This window comes from Leptodactylus fuscus, chromosome 9 (assembly GCF_031893055.1).
Source record: "Leptodactylus fuscus isolate aLepFus1 chromosome 9, aLepFus1.hap2, whole genome shotgun sequence".
Classification (NCBI taxonomy): domain Eukaryota; kingdom Metazoa; phylum Chordata; class Amphibia; order Anura; family Leptodactylidae; genus Leptodactylus; species Leptodactylus fuscus.
This window is the reverse complement of record NC_134273.1, coordinates 81,407,502-81,425,725: the sequence shown is the minus strand read 5'-3', so window position 1 is coordinate 81,425,725 and position 18,224 is coordinate 81,407,502. Positions and strand designations below refer to the sequence as shown.

The 18,224-nt window shown below is 44.4% G+C and overlaps 1 protein-coding gene across 2 annotated transcripts in view; it reads left to right on the top strand.

Moving 5' to 3' along the window:
* The first annotated feature begins 5,303 nt into the window (after positions 1-5,303).
* Positions 5,304-18,224, top strand: part of PDZRN3 (PDZ domain containing ring finger 3) — a 147,740-nt gene continuing 134,819 nt past the window's right edge. For both annotated transcript variants that reach the window (XM_075287488.1, XM_075287487.1), the window contains exon 1: positions 5,304-6,066. In XM_075287488.1, the coding sequence (XP_075143589.1) occupies positions 5,353-6,066 (714 nt within the window). In that variant the 5' untranslated portion in view covers positions 5,304-5,352. The remainder of the gene's footprint in view (positions 6,067-18,224) is intronic.

The following is an 18,224-nucleotide window of genomic DNA, read 5'->3' as shown; positions in this document are numbered from 1 at the left end:
TCAGTTTCCTCCTGCGGTTCGCCCCTCTCGCCCTTACTTGCTACAGTCCACACTTCCTATGTTATTGGTTTCCTAAACCAGACAACCCCATTGACTTACATATGAAGGTTATCATTTCACTGGGCCCCGGGCAGAATGAACTACTTGGTCAATTGAACAGCTGAGTGTCAAAAATCAGTCAATGGAGTGGAAAGATATTTACCTAAGATAAGTCCATGGAAGGGTCATGGACATGTCCTTGAACTAACAGACCCCATCTCGGATAGAGCTGCAGTTATCCATCTAATAGCCAGAGCTCTGATCTTGACTCACCACTCAGTTAAAGGGCACCTATCATTTTTACAAGCCTTTGACATGTCTTGTCAGATGTCTTGACCAGGACCTGCACCCCTACCACTCACTACAATGAAGGGACAGAAGTTGAAGGCTGCTGTGCGTTGTAACCTCTGCTTATTTAGGTTGGGTGGTCGAGGGGATGGTTATATTAGATGGTCAATTGTTCGGGGTATTTAGGCTGGTAGGTTCTGTACATGTCTGGGTTATTTTGATTGGGTGGTTGGGTTACATACATTGAGTGGTTGGGGGCATGATTGGGGTATTTAGGTTGGGTGGTTGAGTGAATGGTTGGGGTATAAATGTTGGGTGGTTGAGGGAATGGTTGGGTGTTTAAGGTTGGTGGTTGAGGGAATGGTTGGGTTATTATGGTTGGGTGGTTGGCATGATTGGTTTATTGAGGTTGGGTGGTTGAGGGAATGGTTGGGTTATTATGGTTGGGTGGTAAAGGGAATGGTTGGGGTATTAAGGTTGGGTGGTTGGCATAATTGGGTTATTAAAGTTGACTGGTTGAGGGAGTGGTTAGATTATTAAAGTTGGGGGGTTGAGGGAGTAGTTGGGTTTTTAAGGTTAGGTGGTTGGGGGATATGGTTGGGTTATTAAGGTTGGGTGGTTGTCATAATTGAGTTATTTAAGTTGGGGGGTTGAGGGAGTGGTTGGGTTATTAAGGTTGGGTGGTTGGGAGAATGGTTGGGTTATTAAAGTCAGGTGGTTGAGGGAGTTGTTTAGTTATTAAGGTTGGGTGGTTGAGGGAGTAGTTGGGTTTTTAAGGCTGGGTATTTGGGGGAATGGTTGGGTTATTAAGGTTGGGTGGTTTGGGGAATGGTTGGGTTATTAAGGTTGGGTGGTTGGGGGAATGGTTGGGTTATTAAAGTTGGGTGGTTGGGGGAATGGTTGGGTTTTTAAGGTTGGGTGGTTGGGGGAGTGGTTGGGTTTTTAAGGTTGGGTGCTTGGGAGAATGGTTGGGTTGTTAAAGTCAGGTGGTTGAGGGAGTTGTTTAGTTATTAAGGTTGGGTGGTTGAGGGAGTAGTTGGGTTTTTAAGGTTGGGTATTTGGGGGAATGGTTGGGTTATTAAGGTTGGGTGTTTGGGTTACTTAGGTTGAGCTGTTGGATGTTATGTTTGACTAATTTATATTGAATGGTTATGGAGATCAGAATAAGGATAGTCAGGTTATATAGTCAGAGAAGGTTGTGGTTATGGAGAGCTTTGTTGTTTGTTGTCTTGGGAGATAAACTGCCATCTCCATTGACTTTATCAAGTGTACATGTGTTTGGGGGAAATCTTGAGGGGTGTCTAAGCTATTGACCAAACAAGAATTCATCTTGCTATTGAAGGTGTGGGCCCCATAAGACTATATGGCTGGGTAGGAACAGCGAAGCTACGCTAGTTGTACATTGTATACAACATTAGGAACATGCGCCGGGCGTTACCGTACATAGTGATAAAGCGCAGTACAGATAGTGAGAATAACAGGAAATGTCTTTGCTATTAGGTACTTATGGGGTTAATGCTCTCTCTTCCGCGTCTTTCTAATTACTCTAATTAAAGAGGAAAGGAAAAAAAATCAAAGACTATAATGGAAAATTCAGGGCAGACAAAACCGTATTAATGAAATCCGAAGAAACCGCACGCTATTGTCTCCCCAATTGTAATGTCTAATTATTTTTTATGGGTAAAAAATTTATAAGAGGGAAAGTATTTCTAATAAATGGCCATAAATTCTGCAGTTATTACCGGGGTATTTCCACGTCTAGGAAGAAGAAAGGTTGTATTTAGTGCGTCTGTGTCCTTGCGCCTTGTCATTTGTACGGTTAACCCTTTAGTGTTGCGGAGGATCCTCCCTGTCGTGGTTGACTTCCACTTATCCTAAGATTGTTTGGGCCGTTTTGCAAAAACAGCGACCACCATGCAAAATTCGGGTTTAGACTCAATCCTATAGTTGGGTGCGATGCCGGGTCAATATCATGTACAAGCCCAGATTTCGAAGCTGCAATGTTTTGCCTTGAAGCTGCACTCCTTCAGCCATATTGGATGTGACTCCAGGGTTTGTGTTAGTCACTTTGATTTTTAGCTATTACGGATAAGCCACCTGATTTTTCATGTTAAGTCAAACAGAACTGACATTTTATGCCGCGACGACTTTGCGTTTTAAGCCGCCAAGTGTGTAATTATAAGGTTAACCTTTCGTTGACGGCGGGCTGAGCCAGACAAAGACACCTTCATGGCTGCTAGAATAACCGCGGGACACAACCGGGGCCAGGATTTTACTTTTTTAGTGAAAAAACACAATCGAATATTCCGATCAAAATGTCCATAGAGCAATGGTTCCATAGGGAAGTCAAACAAGTCTGTGCAGCATGGAGAGGCAGTATACAGTATAGCAGATAGGGCATTGTGTGACTGCTGCACTACATGTACCAGGATATACATGTCAGGGATCTGTCTGGTGCCATAGACTCTGCCTACCAAGGAGTAATGCTTTAGACTCCCTATAAGCATTAAAGGGGTTTCCTGGCAAAATAATTGATGACCTATCCTATCAATTAATGATCGGCATGGCTCCGACACCTGTGCCCCATCACCACTCAGTGGATTGAAGAGGTTGCAGCATTCAGGTGATCACTGCAACCCCTTCACTTACCAAGCACAGCGCTGTACATTGTATAGTGGCTGTGCTCGGTATAACAGCTCAGTCCCTTCACTTGCATGGGACTGAGCTGCGATCAGGTCATATGATGGATGAGCGTGACATCACATGGCCTACTTCAAAATGCTGATCTGTGAGGGTCGCGGGTGTCATCAATGAAAAAGTCCTGGATAATCCCTTTAAATAATTATTTAAAGGGATTGTCCTACCATTATGTGTCATGTCCTATTCATTGTAGATCATAGAAAGTTAACAATTTATACCACTTATATAAGTCACAGTATGGCGCCATCTGGTGTTCAAAGTAAGTAGCGGTGTATGTCCACCTAATGTGTAGGTCGCACATGCTCAGTCGCTCTCCCCACAGCCAGATCTCGGGATAGTTACCCCCTCCTCACTGCAGGACAGCCAATAGAAATAGCTTGTCAGTAAAGGAGCAAAGACTATAACTAAGAAGACTCCTTCAGCAGGAGAGTAAGTAAAGACTAAATTGTCAGCTGCCAGAGGGGGAAGGAGACTGATTCAGCCCAGAACCCATCCCAGCAGCAGCCATGGGGGCCTACAGAAACAAAAAAAGGTAACTTTTATGATATAAAGACTCTTTAAAGAAGTTAACTGCTATACAAATGATTCATGGTATCACCCCTTTAATACAGAGGGGATTCTGATCTATTAACCAGAGGGCAGAGCAGCTATAAAGAAATCCCCTCATTCTTGAGGGTTACAGATTTTAGTAGGAGCAATGCAATGCTTCATTTCTCCTGCGGGGGTGCTGTAGGCAACATGAACGTTCTGCCAGGCTCTTTGCAGCAGGACACCCTGTGATCACCTTATGCTTGGGAGACACAGTAGTGGAGCGAGTTGTCAGGTGATTATTTTACTAGGTAGTCAGCGGGGCGGACATTGGTCTGATCGTGGCCCATGTCACCTGTAATAATTCACTGGCCTCTAAGTTTCTACATACCGGACGGTTACGGCTCTGAGGCACTCAAGCACAATAATAAACACTGGCGTCGTCCTAAGTGCACTTTGCGCTTCCTTCGAGCGCCGCTCTTCTCCCACCGTGCAGGTTACACTGTTTGCCTCTTGGTTTAATAATAAACTCCTAGGTGCGGGGTGATGGGTTTTCCCTAAGTGTCCTGGGTAAGTGTCTGAGACCTCAGTGAATGCTAGAAGTGAAGACCCAGGACCTCCACTAAAGGCTGCAGCATTCGGGTGAGCACTGTGGCCTCTTCGCTGAAAACAAGGCACAGCGCCGCACATTGTATAGTGGCTGTGCTTGGTATTGCACCCAGACCCATTTATTTGAATGAGACTGAGCTGCTGCTGTACCATGTGATCAATGAACGCGACGTCAGCTTAGTACCAAAGCAGACAATTAACACAAAGGTAATGTCCAATGTAGACATCCCCTTTAAGTCTGTCACCCACCAGTACCCAGGCAGATAGGTTAGGCTCACCAGAATCAGTGTTTTCCTCGGTTTGGCGAAATATTGCATTTTTTTGTCAATATGCAAATGAGCATTTTGGAGCAATAAGGGAGTTGCCGCTTACCTATTTGGAGCAATGGCAGTGTTCTTGGCTCTCCAAGGGGTTCCAGTGACGCTGCCTTTATGGAAATCTGTGACATGTCTCTATAACATAAGAAGATCATATAAGACGGACATGTTACCATCATGGCGTGTTTATGGCAGGCCCAGAATCTCACACCTTCCTGTCCTGATGAAGCAGAACTTTTGCAGATGACGCAGGGATCGCCTAGATACAGTGACCCCTAGAGGCAGAACCTTGCAGTACCGCTAGACCAGGCCATGTCCAGACATTCCTCTTCTATTGTTTACAAGGTATACGCTCATTTATATACTTTGTATTGTTATGGTATGGTATGGCATGATCCTGGGAATGACTGTCTGGCAGCAAAAGGGTTAAGAACTCCACAGCACCCCCTAAGGGCAATGAATCTACTCAGCACCAACTTATCATCATGCATAAATATTTCTACAACTAGGATCAGATACATATAAATCCTCCGATGAAGTCACCCAGTAAGAACAGACTTGTCCTCTGTGGTGGAAGGAGGATACAGAAATGAACAAGATCGCTCAAGAGGTGCTGCAGCAACCAAGCTGAAGTTTGCTGCAGCATGTTGCAGTTTTGTCCCAAGGCTGCAGAACTTTCCTTGACACATGTGCCTCTCTGGTCTCTCCAGCTCCTCCTTCACTTGGAAAATAAATCCCAGCCTCCAGTACATATGGTGGAGGCCCCCGCCCCCCACAGGCTGTGCTGTGAGTTGAGTCAGTACACAGCCTGCAGCCAGCCAGTCTGGGATCTCCCAATGCCCAGCAAGGAGCACCGACTAGGGGCAGCACTATGGGCTTTGAATTAGATCGCTTTATTGGGGAAGTGGACCCAGATTTTAAGTGCAACTTATGCAACCGAGTGCTGGAGGACCCCCTGACCACCCCCTGTGGACATGTGTTCTGCGCAGGCTGCGTCCTGCCATGGGTGGTACAGCAAGGCAGCTGCCCGGTGAAATGCCAACGAATCTCTGCCAAGGAGCTCAACCACGTGCTTCCCCTGAAGAGTCTGATCCTCAAGCTGGATATCAAATGTGACAACCACTCCAGGGGTTGCGACAAGGTGGTCAAGCTCCAAAACCTGGGGGAACACGCAGAGATGTGCGACTATTCGCCAGCCAAGTGCCGGAATAAGGGGTGCAATGAGGTGCTGAACTTAAAGGACATGGATGCCCATATGAGGGAGTGCTGCGAGCACAGGGCGGTGGGCATCTGCCAGAAGGGATGTGGGCTTATGCTGACGTATAGGGAGCAGAAGTCTGGGGATCACTGCTGTCTGAAGGCGGTGAAGGGGCAGAATGGGCTTCTCCAGACTAAGATCGCCGGGCTGGAAACGGAGCTCAAGAAGAGGGCGCTGAGATCCGGCAAGAGGGAAAAGTCTCTGCTGTCCCAGCTGTCTGCCGTGCAAAATGAGCTGCAGATGACAGCGCTTAGGTACCAGAAGAAGTTCACCGAGTACAGTGCCAGGCTGGACTCCCTCACCAAGGCAGTGGCATCTCCTTGCAAGGTAAGACATTGGCTATTCCGCATGCTAGTGGTCTTACCTATGTCCTAAAAACACAACGACAAAAATGAACCAAATAGCACGTATCCCTTTAAGAAGGAGCACCGATCCCTATTATCTATGTAAACATGTCAGACACAGTTGCTACGTGAACATCTCCCATAACAACCATTCCATCCGATAAACTTAAAACTCCAGGATCCCAATGCAAAATCTGTATCTTATGGGGCAGAGAGCCCAGGGGCCACTGCAATGTTTGCACCCCTACGTTCCGTCATGATGATTTTTCTACAAAAACTCTGGCTAAAAAAGTTTCTAATGTAGCAATAAAAATAGGTTTGGAATTTTTTTTTTTTAAATGTTGCAAAGTTTGCAAAAAATGTTTTGGAATTTTTTTTGCAGATGTCATGTTATGGGGGTTGTTTTGCATCTAGGGCCACATCATGATGATAAGTTTGCCTGAACTTGCCCGGTGACCCATTTTGGTGCAGCCTGGGGGTTGAGTGGTTTTGTAATGGGCACTCGGGTCACCCTCTGCCCCCAATTTTCTTGCTGCAAGATACGGGGAAGATACAGTTCACTGGTGGTATATAAATGCAACGTGTGACACTACAAGTCCCAGACGACCCTGATGGCCACGGCTGCAGACCATTGGTATAGATAGGAATCCTGATCTGGCTGATAACAGATACAATAGCTCCAGGTTACATATGGGGCAGGGACTGTTGCAAGTTCAAGGCTCAAGCATGCGCGGCCACCTGACATAGCATGTTGAGGCTTGTAGTCCCTGGTGGAGATCATCATGTTGACTCTGTGATCGAAACCTAAAGGGGGCACATACTTTATTAGAGGATTCCGTTCTCTTTCCTCAAGTCATTAATACTTTAATTTAGCCATTTCTTAGTTAGATTTGTTTCTGGGAAAGTTGGGTTATTGTTTATATGCTTGTTCCTGGGATTGCCACACAGCTTTTCCAGGTTCCTGAATGGCAGGCTCTGACTTGTTACGTAACGTTGCATTCAATTTTTATTCGGAAATGAAATGGTTAAGTCCATAAGAGAAGAGCCGTGGGGCAGATGGGAAGACGAATCATTCACCAAAATTATGGGTTGCACAAAAAAAATCAAATAGTTTCCTAATATCAGGCTCCCGCAGACTATAAAAAGCAATGACTCTACTTTCTCAAGTGTCAGAAGGAAACAGTCAGCAATAACCAATCGCAGGGGTTGTCCAGGGGCAGACTCGGGTGGCATGGTGCTAGGATATGTCACCAGTGTCCGATCAGCAGGGGTCTGACCTCTGTGACCTCCAAAAGGCACAAGCACAAGTGACAGCAATGTGAGGCATGTACTTAGCTGACTTGCCATTCAGGACTCTTGGAAAGCTGGATTACATTGATTATCACTCGCCTTTACCCTGACTTCTCAAATAAATGTACCTGAATACTGAATGTCTTCAGTATATGTGATGGGGAGGTCTAGGCAGGTTTGCCATTCAGGAATCTAGAAAAGCTGTGTGACAACCCTTGTTGGAGTCCTACTAATTGTCTCCCAGCTTTCTCCTGAACTCTGAACAGTTATGCAACTTTTGTAAAGGATATGTATCACTGAATAAATAAATTTGCCATTCAGGAATCAAGGAAAGCTGGGTGACAATTCAAATGGCTTCCATTATATCTCTGTTAAGTGTTGCCACTCAGCTTTTCCAGACACCTGAATAGTAAATCTGACGTGACTAGTATATCTGAGTGAGATAATGCACTCAGATTTGCTTCTCAGGAGCCAGGGAAAGCTGGGTGATAATCAATACAGTTGCCATTATAGCTCTGTCAAGAGTTGTCACCCAGCTTTTCCCGATTTTTGGATATCCAATCTGTCTTGTAAATGAATCAATGATTGACTCTTTCTACCAGGCTGTCACCCAGCTTTCTCAAGCACCGGAACAGTGAATGTCTCCAGTATATGTGAGAGCATGAATAGCAATATCAAAGATTCACCTAGCTTTTCCAAACTCCTGAATGGTAGTTTTGCCTGGTACATGTGAGAGCATAAATTAGTGAATATCTTGGCAGAGTTGCCTTTCAGGAATAAAAGAAAGCTGGGTGACAATCAATATGGCTGCTGCTAGAGCTCTCTAAAGAATTGTCACCCAGCTTTCCTAGGCTCTTGAATGGTAAATCTCTCGAGTATATAAGAGATTAATAATATACTGTCAAATAGCTATCTGAAGGATTTTGATCCAGCTTTCCAAGGCTCCTGAATCTGTCAGGTGTATGTGAGGAGGCTGTACCCAAAAATCTACCTAATACATGTGATGGTGATATATTACTGAACAGCTTTTTAGAATCCATGGAAAGCTGGGTGACAATTGGTATGCTGTCCAGTAGGATTGTCACCCAGCTTTTCCAATCTCCTGAATAGTAAATCTGCTTTAATAGGTGAGATGGCTGTATTATTGGATAGCTATTTTATGACCGTTAACTCTGTAACCCAGCTTTCCCACACTCCTGAATAAGAAATCTACTTATATACCTGTAACAATATTAGACAATATTAGGACTTGTTGTCCAATGAAGTTGACAATGTCAAGTCTGTCTCCCAGCTTTCCCAGGCCACTGAATAGTACACTTGCCTAGTATAGCAGCCCTATCTAGACTAAGGAAAGTTGGGTGCCAACCGTTGGCTCCTGTGACCGCTATATTGATGTTCACTCAGCTTTCCTAGGATCAGAAAGTCCACGTCTGCATTTCTAGCAGTCACGTTAGGCAGACTTGCCCTTAAAGGTTATGTACGCCGGTGTGATCCCGGCTTCTTGTCTGGCCCCATAAATGGGTATTATACAGTATAATGCCTCTTTTTCTTCCTGCCCATAAATTTAGTGAAGGGCTTGGAATTATTTTCCCCCCCATTTTCCCAGTTGCCCTCAGACGTGTCTGTCAGCTGCGGGCTCAGCCCAGCCGTGGGGTCTTGTGTTAGGGACAAATATTTACAACCAGTCCCTTTAGCTGCTGGGTGGAAACAATGTCTGCTTTATAAGTCGTGTCAAAGGGCATCCTTATAATAACAACGCAAAATACGGCAAATATTAACGCCTCTGCTGCCGGAGGACAATGGAAGACATTGCTGAGGAGTGGGTCGCCGCCTCCACGGATATCTGCGTCTTATGGAGAGGTGTAACGTGAAGCTCCTGGGCTACAATGCAAAATCTGTAACAGCGCCCCCAACTATGACTGGACTACTCATGTGGGGCGGGGGAACCTTTAGTCCTTCTTGAGACTAGGGATGACGCTGAATACCGAAGATCTCTGGGGTTCCTTACCCTTATTATCTTTAGTCTCAGCACCAGGAACTGATCAGACAGGCCCACCAGGAGATCCTCCGGGCGGGGGGCCCAGGCTCTACAGTAATGGTCCAAGAGAAGACTCTCAAACTTGAAGGGTACTATTATCTAGGGCAGGGGTCGCTCAGCTGCTGTGAAACTACAACTCCCAACATGCTTCACTCACTTCCATGGGAGTCCCAAGACCAGCAGAACAAGTATGCATGCTGGGAGTTGTAGTTTTACAACACCTGGAGTGCTGAAGGTTGCCTACCCTGGTCTAGGGGTTGTTGGAGCGTGGGCCCCCAGAATCACTGTCAAAAGGGTTTTATCCAAACTCTCTTAAAGGGGTTGTCCCACAGTCTCCATCCTATAGGTGATGTGTCTGGTTCCTGGGGGTCCCACATTTAGGACCCTGATCATCATGAGAATAGGGGTCCCGTGTTCCTTGTTTGAACAGACGCTGCCATTCTATTCAGTGTGTGACTGGTGAAGATGGCAGAAGGCTTCTCCATAGCGATTGACTGGAGTGTAGGGCACTTGTGTCACCCTTGTGCCATTCAAACGGGGCACCCAGGACCACCATTCCCTATTTTAGACCCTTGGGGATCCTTGTGATGAGAACACATCCAGACCTTTATTCCAGGTTACAGTCATTGGCTGGGCTTTGGACATGTCAGGGATGCAGAGCTGACCGTATCGTAACTGCCGACCTTAATCTATCATTACATGTCAGCCATAGACCAAAGTTCAGGTCTACATGATCTTTCCTTCTCCTTGCAGTTCCTAAAGTGGTTGTCATCCAGCTTTCCCAAGCTCCTGAACATCAAAACATACTAATGATATGCCACATGATCACATATACCTCAATAACTAGATGTAGTTACCCTTCAGGGGTCTAGGAAAGCTGAGTGATAACCCCTGTATGAGCCATGATGGCGACTAAAGACCACTCAAGGACATGCTATGAGGCCGACATTCTGCTGCAGTATTTTTTGTTCTCATAACAATTCCCAAATTTTTACTTCTTCTGATTTTTATAGTCTTCACGCTTATGTTTGTAGACTTCCTAATAAGGACGATGCGAAGACGTGCGGTTTCCTTGTGGGATAGGACGTGCCTGGCATGATGTACCAGAATAATGGAGTAATATGAAAGGGAAAGCTGAGTTTTTGTTTTTTTTTGTGGGTTTTATTGCCTGTCAGGCAGAGATTGCTGACGCCTGTAGTGACGCTTTTTGCAGGGGTAAGGAAAACCTCTTTCCAGGCCCTGCTGGTTTTCCTTGTCTTCAGGGGAGGAAAGTGTTAAGCTCCGGGATTCCATTGGTGATACATTGTATAGACCTGAGGCTTGTGATTGTTTATGTAGCGGAATGAAACATTGTATCAGTGATTGTTACATTAATACTACTAATAAATAAACACCTTACACCTCATTGTGCTCTCGCCTTGCCTTGGCACCATGCAAAAAGGACCTGGAACTTCCTAATCTGTTCTATAGATGGGTCCCTACAACATTTTGTATATAATGAGACCAAACATGTCCCTTTTAACCACTGCAGTAGATCATCCATCAAGGACCCTTAGTGTCATAGTATGTCACCCCAAGGGTCAGCATGTCCTTGTTGTAGGATCCCAGCTCAATGCATTGTCATTGTTCTTGATCCCCTAATTGTCAGCCTGCAATTATTGTAAGACCCTCAAAGGATCAACATATGAGGAGTTCAAGGGTCAGGATGGGGTCCTTGTTGTATCAGCATGTTGTTGTCCTTTGATCAGTAGTACTGGTATGCCACTGTTCTAGTCATTGTACTAGTGGCCCGACTATTTGTAGGTCTTTGTTGTACGTCCCCTAAATGTCAGTCTGTAGTTAGGGTCTGCATAAACTGCAATACTCAAGGCTGGGATGGACTCGGAGAACTGAGGGCCCCTATGCAAGAATAGTTTTTATGGCCCCTATCCACTTAAAGAAGCCATTCACATAACAAAAAGTTCAACTATGAGCTCCTTACCTAGGACGGTACAGTGTAATCCTGGTGGTCTAGAGCAGTTATAAGGCACATTAGTTTCTTTAATAAAAATCACTTGTAGGTTCATATTAGTGTGGGACTGAGGTTCGTTGGGACAACCAGCTAAAATGATTCTGGTAACCCGCCCTCCAACAACCCCTTCTTCTGTACCATTACTTTGTCTGGAACCACCAGAGGATCTTCGAGTACTTTGCTGGACCGGTCTGACATTGGTTCATACCATAAGATATCCCCGCTGATCTAGGGTAGAGAAGGGTGAAATGGCAACTGTATCTGTAGTCTGTGGTTTAGGTTAATGTTTACATGGTGCGCGGTGGTAACATCCCTGGTGGTCTAGACAATGTCATGGGTGATAATGGTGCTCCTATAGAATACAGGAATGAACATGGAGGGAAGGAAGGCAAGGGAAATAATGGCATTTGTTGTAAATGTCCTTTGTGCAGAGAGGACCCCTTTACCCTCTGGTCCTCTGTGCAGATGGGCAATATGTCTGCCCCTAGTTCAAGAGTTCTAGATCTTGTTCCAGGATCTCCTGTATCAGTATGTTATTGTTCCTGAGAGACAAGTATTTAATCCTTTAGGATCTAGTATTTATATGGCATTTTTTTTTAGGTCCTACCACTTTCAGTATGACGTTAGACCTCCAATGTAATGTGTGTACAAGACATCATTATTCTAGTATGCTTGGTTCATTGTTCTAGGTTTCCCAATATCCCTCGATTGTTCTAGGATCCTCAATATCACATGTCCTTGTTCTCTGAGTCCTAATGTTAGTTTATCACTGCTCGGGGGTCCCTTCTCTCAATTTAATATTGATCTTGGAACCCTAAGAGTTGACCTACAAAAGATATTCAAGCGTCTGCCTGTCCTTGTTCTAAGATCCCAAATATCAGCTTGTCACTGTTCTAGGTATCCAAGTAAGTTGCTGTTCTAGGACCTAACTGAACCTAAAAGTGAACCTGTGAACGTTTGAAAGCTCCAAGGGTCATCAAATCCATGTTCCTGAAGCCGAAGGGGAAATTTGTGAATGTTCTTTTAGCTCAAAATTTTGTTCATGGTGCCCAGTTGTCAGTTTATCATTGTTCTAGACTTCTAGGGTCAGTCTGTCATTGCTAAGACGACCACGGGGTAGGTGTGCCATTGTTTGGGGTTGGGAGGTTATTGTTCTAGTGCCCCATGCATTGCTGTGTAGTTGCTGTAGACATCCTATGTGTCATCTTGTCAGTGTCCTGGGACCTTATGTATCACTTGGGCGCTTGCTGGACTGAGGTTCTTTGGGTCTATCAAACTAAATGATTCCTGAGACCCCCCCTCTCTCCTAGACAATAGACCAGAGCACCCTACCAATGTGGATGTCTTCTGCTGGACCATTATTTTGTTAGAGCCTTTACCTGCCTGAGGTTCCTCTGCTACTGTTTCTAAGTGTATGTCTACCATCACCTGGGCACTGAAACTTCAATATGCCACAACTCATGCACCCAATGAGATCTATTCTGTCTCCTTGTTGTCACATTGATGAGACCTCAGATACCAGGTCTGCCACCTTTCTAGAAGTAATAGTTCAAAGACTACAAGTATCTTTAGCCATTGTCCCTAAACCCCTAATCCCAATGTTACACTGTTCCTAGTGGAAACCCATCCGTGCCATCGCCATAAAGGTCAGGATTTCATTATTTGGGGCAGACAGTTGTCTACAATGTAATTGTTTATTGACCCCATGTCAATGTGATATCCTTGCCATGCCCCACATGTCCGCGTATCATTGATTTTTGACTTCTTAATAAAAGCAAGCAATTGGAGAGTGTCACTAATGACAATGGATCTAAACGTAGAGATATCAATAGCATGGATTACATTTTTATTAAATGGATAGTTGCATTTCTCATGAGGATATCAATAAATTACTGTGATATTAATAGAAGTTAACCCCGGTGGAGACCTGAGAGCTTGCTCTGATATTGTACTATCCTATAGGGGAGGGAAAGACAGACGGATGGATAGATAGATAGATATAAATTGTACAGCGCTGCGGAATATGTTGGCGCTATATAAATAAAATGTATTTATTATTATTATTATTATTATTATTATTATTATTATTATTATTATTATTATTATTAATAGATAAATAAACAGGAGGTGACTAGGTAGCTAGTGGAAGGACAGATACATGGATAGATAGATAGATAGATAGATAGATAGATAGATAGATAGATAGATAGATAGACGAGAAATTGCTAGACAGATGGTTAATGGATAGATAAATAAACAGGAGGTGAATAGGTAGATGATGGATGGATAGATAGATAGATAGATAGATAGATAGATAGATAGATAGATAGATGGACAGATTGATAGGTAAGAGGACTTAGATAGATATGAGATTTTTATTATTGGGGTTTTCTTGCTCCTGTAGGTCTTTGGATGGTATATTTAGGTGAAAGCCAAATAAAAGTTTAGAACTATTTCCCTATGGAAATAATTTATCAAAGCTTCAGGTAGCAGCCGTGACTTCTGTGGCCGTTTCTATGACTTTCATGTATGTGCTTTTCCTATAAGGGGCGCAGTATATTTTATGTGCACAGGATCATTATTCACTATATACACTGCAGCATTGTTCATTTCATAAGGAAAGGACCGCGATTTCTCAGGGACATGAAATTCATCTTTATTCTCACTGTGTGAGGTTTCTGTGCCAAACCCAACACGTCTTATTTTAGCAGTTATTCTAAGGTGGGCAGCAGCCAGCCATTTCCATCTGACATTGCTTCCAACTGGGACCAGAGGCGTGAAACCCTAACCGTGCCCCTCTCATGTATGCTGTGTATTCAGAGAAAGTGCCCAAAGGTCCGTTGGTATCAGTGGCACAATCGATGTAGTCTACTGTACCTGAACAAGGAGTGAAGCGGGCGCTGGTTCGGAGGGGATATTGTTAAGGAGATGCATTATCAGCGATTTCCTGACCTTATCAGTGTTGAGCGTCTCAGCTGCTTCCTTCCCTGCACCGTGTTGGACTGGCCAACCAGAACACCAGAGGATTCATCGGTGACCCTATAGTCTAACACAATGGCGGTCCAGCAGAAGACACTCCATTTTGATGGTTACTATGGTCTATTTTATAGCGGTTGTTGGACGGCGGGCACCAGAACCATTTTCTCATGCATGCTCTGCCAAACCAACTGTGCTTTGCATGGGGGAGTCGAGAAGAACAGCTGTCACTCTTGACAGAGTGTGGGCACCTTAAGAAGCTGACCTTGCACTTGGACAACCTATTACCAGATCGATTGTTTGACACAGTTGAAGTCTCTAGACACACTGCCCCAGCACCCTGTCTCTGAACATCTAATCACTAGGGGGTCCTGCTGCTGGGACCCCCAATCAATTCCAAGACTACGAGAGTAGGGGTCCAGTGTCCATCCCTAAATGAAATCTATGGCGCATTGGCTTTTCTTTCTCCAAGGATGCACCACATTGCTCAACCTTTTATGCACAAGTGGATGGGAATTCCGCGGCCCAACAAACTGCTGTGCACCTGATTTATTAAGAGGCCGAATCCTTTTAATAATTCATGCACAAAGTTCCAGGTCCATTCGATATAGCACGTGGATGATTGGTGAAGATCCTGAATGCAGATCCCCGATCCCTATCCCGTTTAGGGTATTAGTAGAGGGGTTTTTATAAACCAGACAGTCCCTTTTAATGCCGCTTTCAGCTTGTGAAATTCTAGGCTGAAAATCCAGGCGACCTGCAGCCTGTAATTATATAGAACATTTCTATTTATAAGGCGCAGCCACAGAAGTTGTTTGCGGGATGGACATGCTTCCTCCATGAAATCGACTCCTGCGCTGTGTTTTTCCAGGTACTCGGGCCCACGTACATTAGAATTCCCCCTCTCAGATCTTTTGCTCCAGCAAATCCCCAGCTGTCAGTGAATACCTAATTTGTCACTGTGATTGTTTCTGCAGAATGAAATCGTGCAGGTTCTGCTCACAATCCGAAAAAAGCAGAGAAATAAAAAGCCTCTTTCCATGGGCCGCCGCCATCATACCTCCAGCTTGTACTTCTGGGTTATAAATCTCCTACAGACAGGGGTTGAAAGGCTTGTAGCACCAGGGGTTACCAAAGAAATATAACTTTTCATAGTGTGATACATAGCTGCAAAGAAACCATTCTATACCTGTGCACTTAAATGATTTGATTATCTAAATGAGCAGAGCTGCAGTGTAAAGCAAGGGGGAAAGGAAACTGCAATAGGCGGCTAAACTGGAGCCGCTGATCACAGTTGGTTGAAAGTAATATATTTATTAAAACTTATCTAATCTGTTTTTATTTTCTGATTGCAGATTTTACATTCTATTTTCTGTCCATGATTATAGGGGCGGCCATCTTGTCTGAGCTTCTCTTCTGCTCTTTTAATGGCATTTAGTGATCTGCTTTACAGCACAGTCATGGCCACTGGCAGCAATAGACTGGAGCCGACTCATTGAGGTCTATGGGAGAGTTTTCTAGACATGCTCAGTGCAGGGAGGGGAGGAGATAAGCTGTGACATAATCTATTGTCAGTAGTGGATGCAATTCTGTCAGTGGTGTTAGCTATAGAGGTGTTATCTTCTATTGTGAGCCAGTCTGTGATGTAAATAAGGTGACTGTTGCAAACACTACCTGTACAAAATCGGCAAGTATATGTCTATTCTTAGGCTTAGTGGCTGGATTGGAAATTCCAGAATATAGCACTTTTTCAAAAATGGGGGAAAAAATCCTTAAATACCGGTCTATTTAACATGAAAAACTGGTTTAATTTTTTTTTTTTGTTGTTGACTCAGTACCTTTTATGTAGCTGACCCTGTACACATTGGGGAGAATTAATTAAGTGACTTCAGCCCCTTAATAATTCAGATGCCCCTTCGTGGTCCAGGATTGAAATCTTTGCTAGTCAGAAATTGGCGTGCATTTCTGGTATAAAACTCCATCTATATGAGTTATATTAGATTTGTCGGGCTGAGGAGTCCCTGCCCTGCGCCATTAACTTGCATAAAAAGTGGCGAACAAGGTGCAGAAAGAACAGCATGGGCCAATGCGACACATCTACGCCTTCTAACATGCCCAGGAATGCCCACAAACTTCCTAGAAATGCCCACTCTTGGGTATTTATATAACCTCCATCCTATATGGTGACAGATAAGTCCCATGACAAACGGGTCACTAGGATGGTTTTATGATACCATAAGGCCTATTGCAGCACTTTGTGCAAGGCTTTTACATATATCATAGCATTAGCTTCTTTGCCTTTGTCCCTAAGACAACTCTTCCTGTCCCTATACTCTGTTATCAAAAAAGCCATACTAGGCCTCAAAACAAAAAAGTGAAATCTCCTCTTTTATTGCACAAGGACATGTAAACTGGATTCCCATAGTGGCTAGGAAGACCAAATCCCCCTATAACCATGAACTGCCAATCTATAAGAATAGGTTCCCGCCACATTTTGGGTGGAATAGCGCCGCTCGCTCCATTTCTACAGCCACATCTGTGTGTGCACTGACTATACATGTTGGACGATATCCATGACTGGCATGGACACTGTGCCAACGCCAGCCACATGGATAATTTCTGTGAATCGCATCCACTAAAGGAGATAATTTACTAGAGAGTGTCGTTGATCAGGCGATTACCGCAAAGATACGTGCCAAGTCCTTGTATTATCTGGGCTAAGCGCGGATGCCTCAAAACAGCTGCGAGGTTTCCATAACAAAAAAAAAAAGCGTTGGCTCAGAAAGTGCACAGTCAACAGGCGTCCGGCTCATGTGGGCGGCCATGTTTTTTTTCGTGCCTTAAGTCACGCCATGTTTTATGACAGCTGTATCCTGCGGCTGAAAACTTACAATGATAATATTAGCATACCCTCATATTTTAATTTTTTGCATTCCCATCGAGTGTTGTTCCAAGTGACAAACGTCAAGCTGCTAGTGCGGGACTGTTTGCGAAGACGCCGTATTTAGTCTTGTCTGACTGATAGGTTTTTGGCTGACAGCTGTGAGCGTAGCACATTAGCCTGCTGTGGACACAGACTATGTTTACCCATTCCTTGCTTTTATAGCACATGAGGCGATGGATATTTTTGTACTTAACCCTTGCAACACTTCCAGGGTTTCAAAGAAGATCTGACAGGCGGCAGATGTCATATAGAACCATAAGTGTATTGGATTTTAGTTATTTGGACAAAAAAAAAAAAAGTGTGCACTATATATAATACATATAGGGTCTCTTCTGAATGAGGTCGCCTTGTCTTGGCAGGTACAGGGCTTCTTATTGTTTGATCAAATGTGTACAACAAAGAACCTCTGTGTTATATTAGATGTTTTTAACCATGTTAGTAGCGCCTTTTGGATTTCCATCCGCCCCGATGCTGTGTGCGGAGTGCGGCTGCAGTTTTTTGGAAAACTTTTTGTGAAAAACGCTGCGTTGTAGGGCTGTGGCTCACTACATGGGGCCTTAGCCTAGAGCAGTGATGGACAACCTTTTAGAGGCCGAGTGCCCAAACTGCAACCCAAAACCCACTAATTTATCACAAAGTGCCAATACTGCAATTTAACCTTAATACTGTGTGGATCCACAATTGCACACACTTACAGACATGCAAAATATGGTCATACCAATGGGGCTTTATAGAGCTTTCTGCTTCAATGTGACCCCCACACAGTACAATCTGCTTCGCAGTGACTCCCACACTTTACAATCTGCTCCACAGTGGTCCCCACACAGTATAATCTGCTGCACAGTGACCCCCACACAGTGCAATCTGCTCCACAGTGGGCCC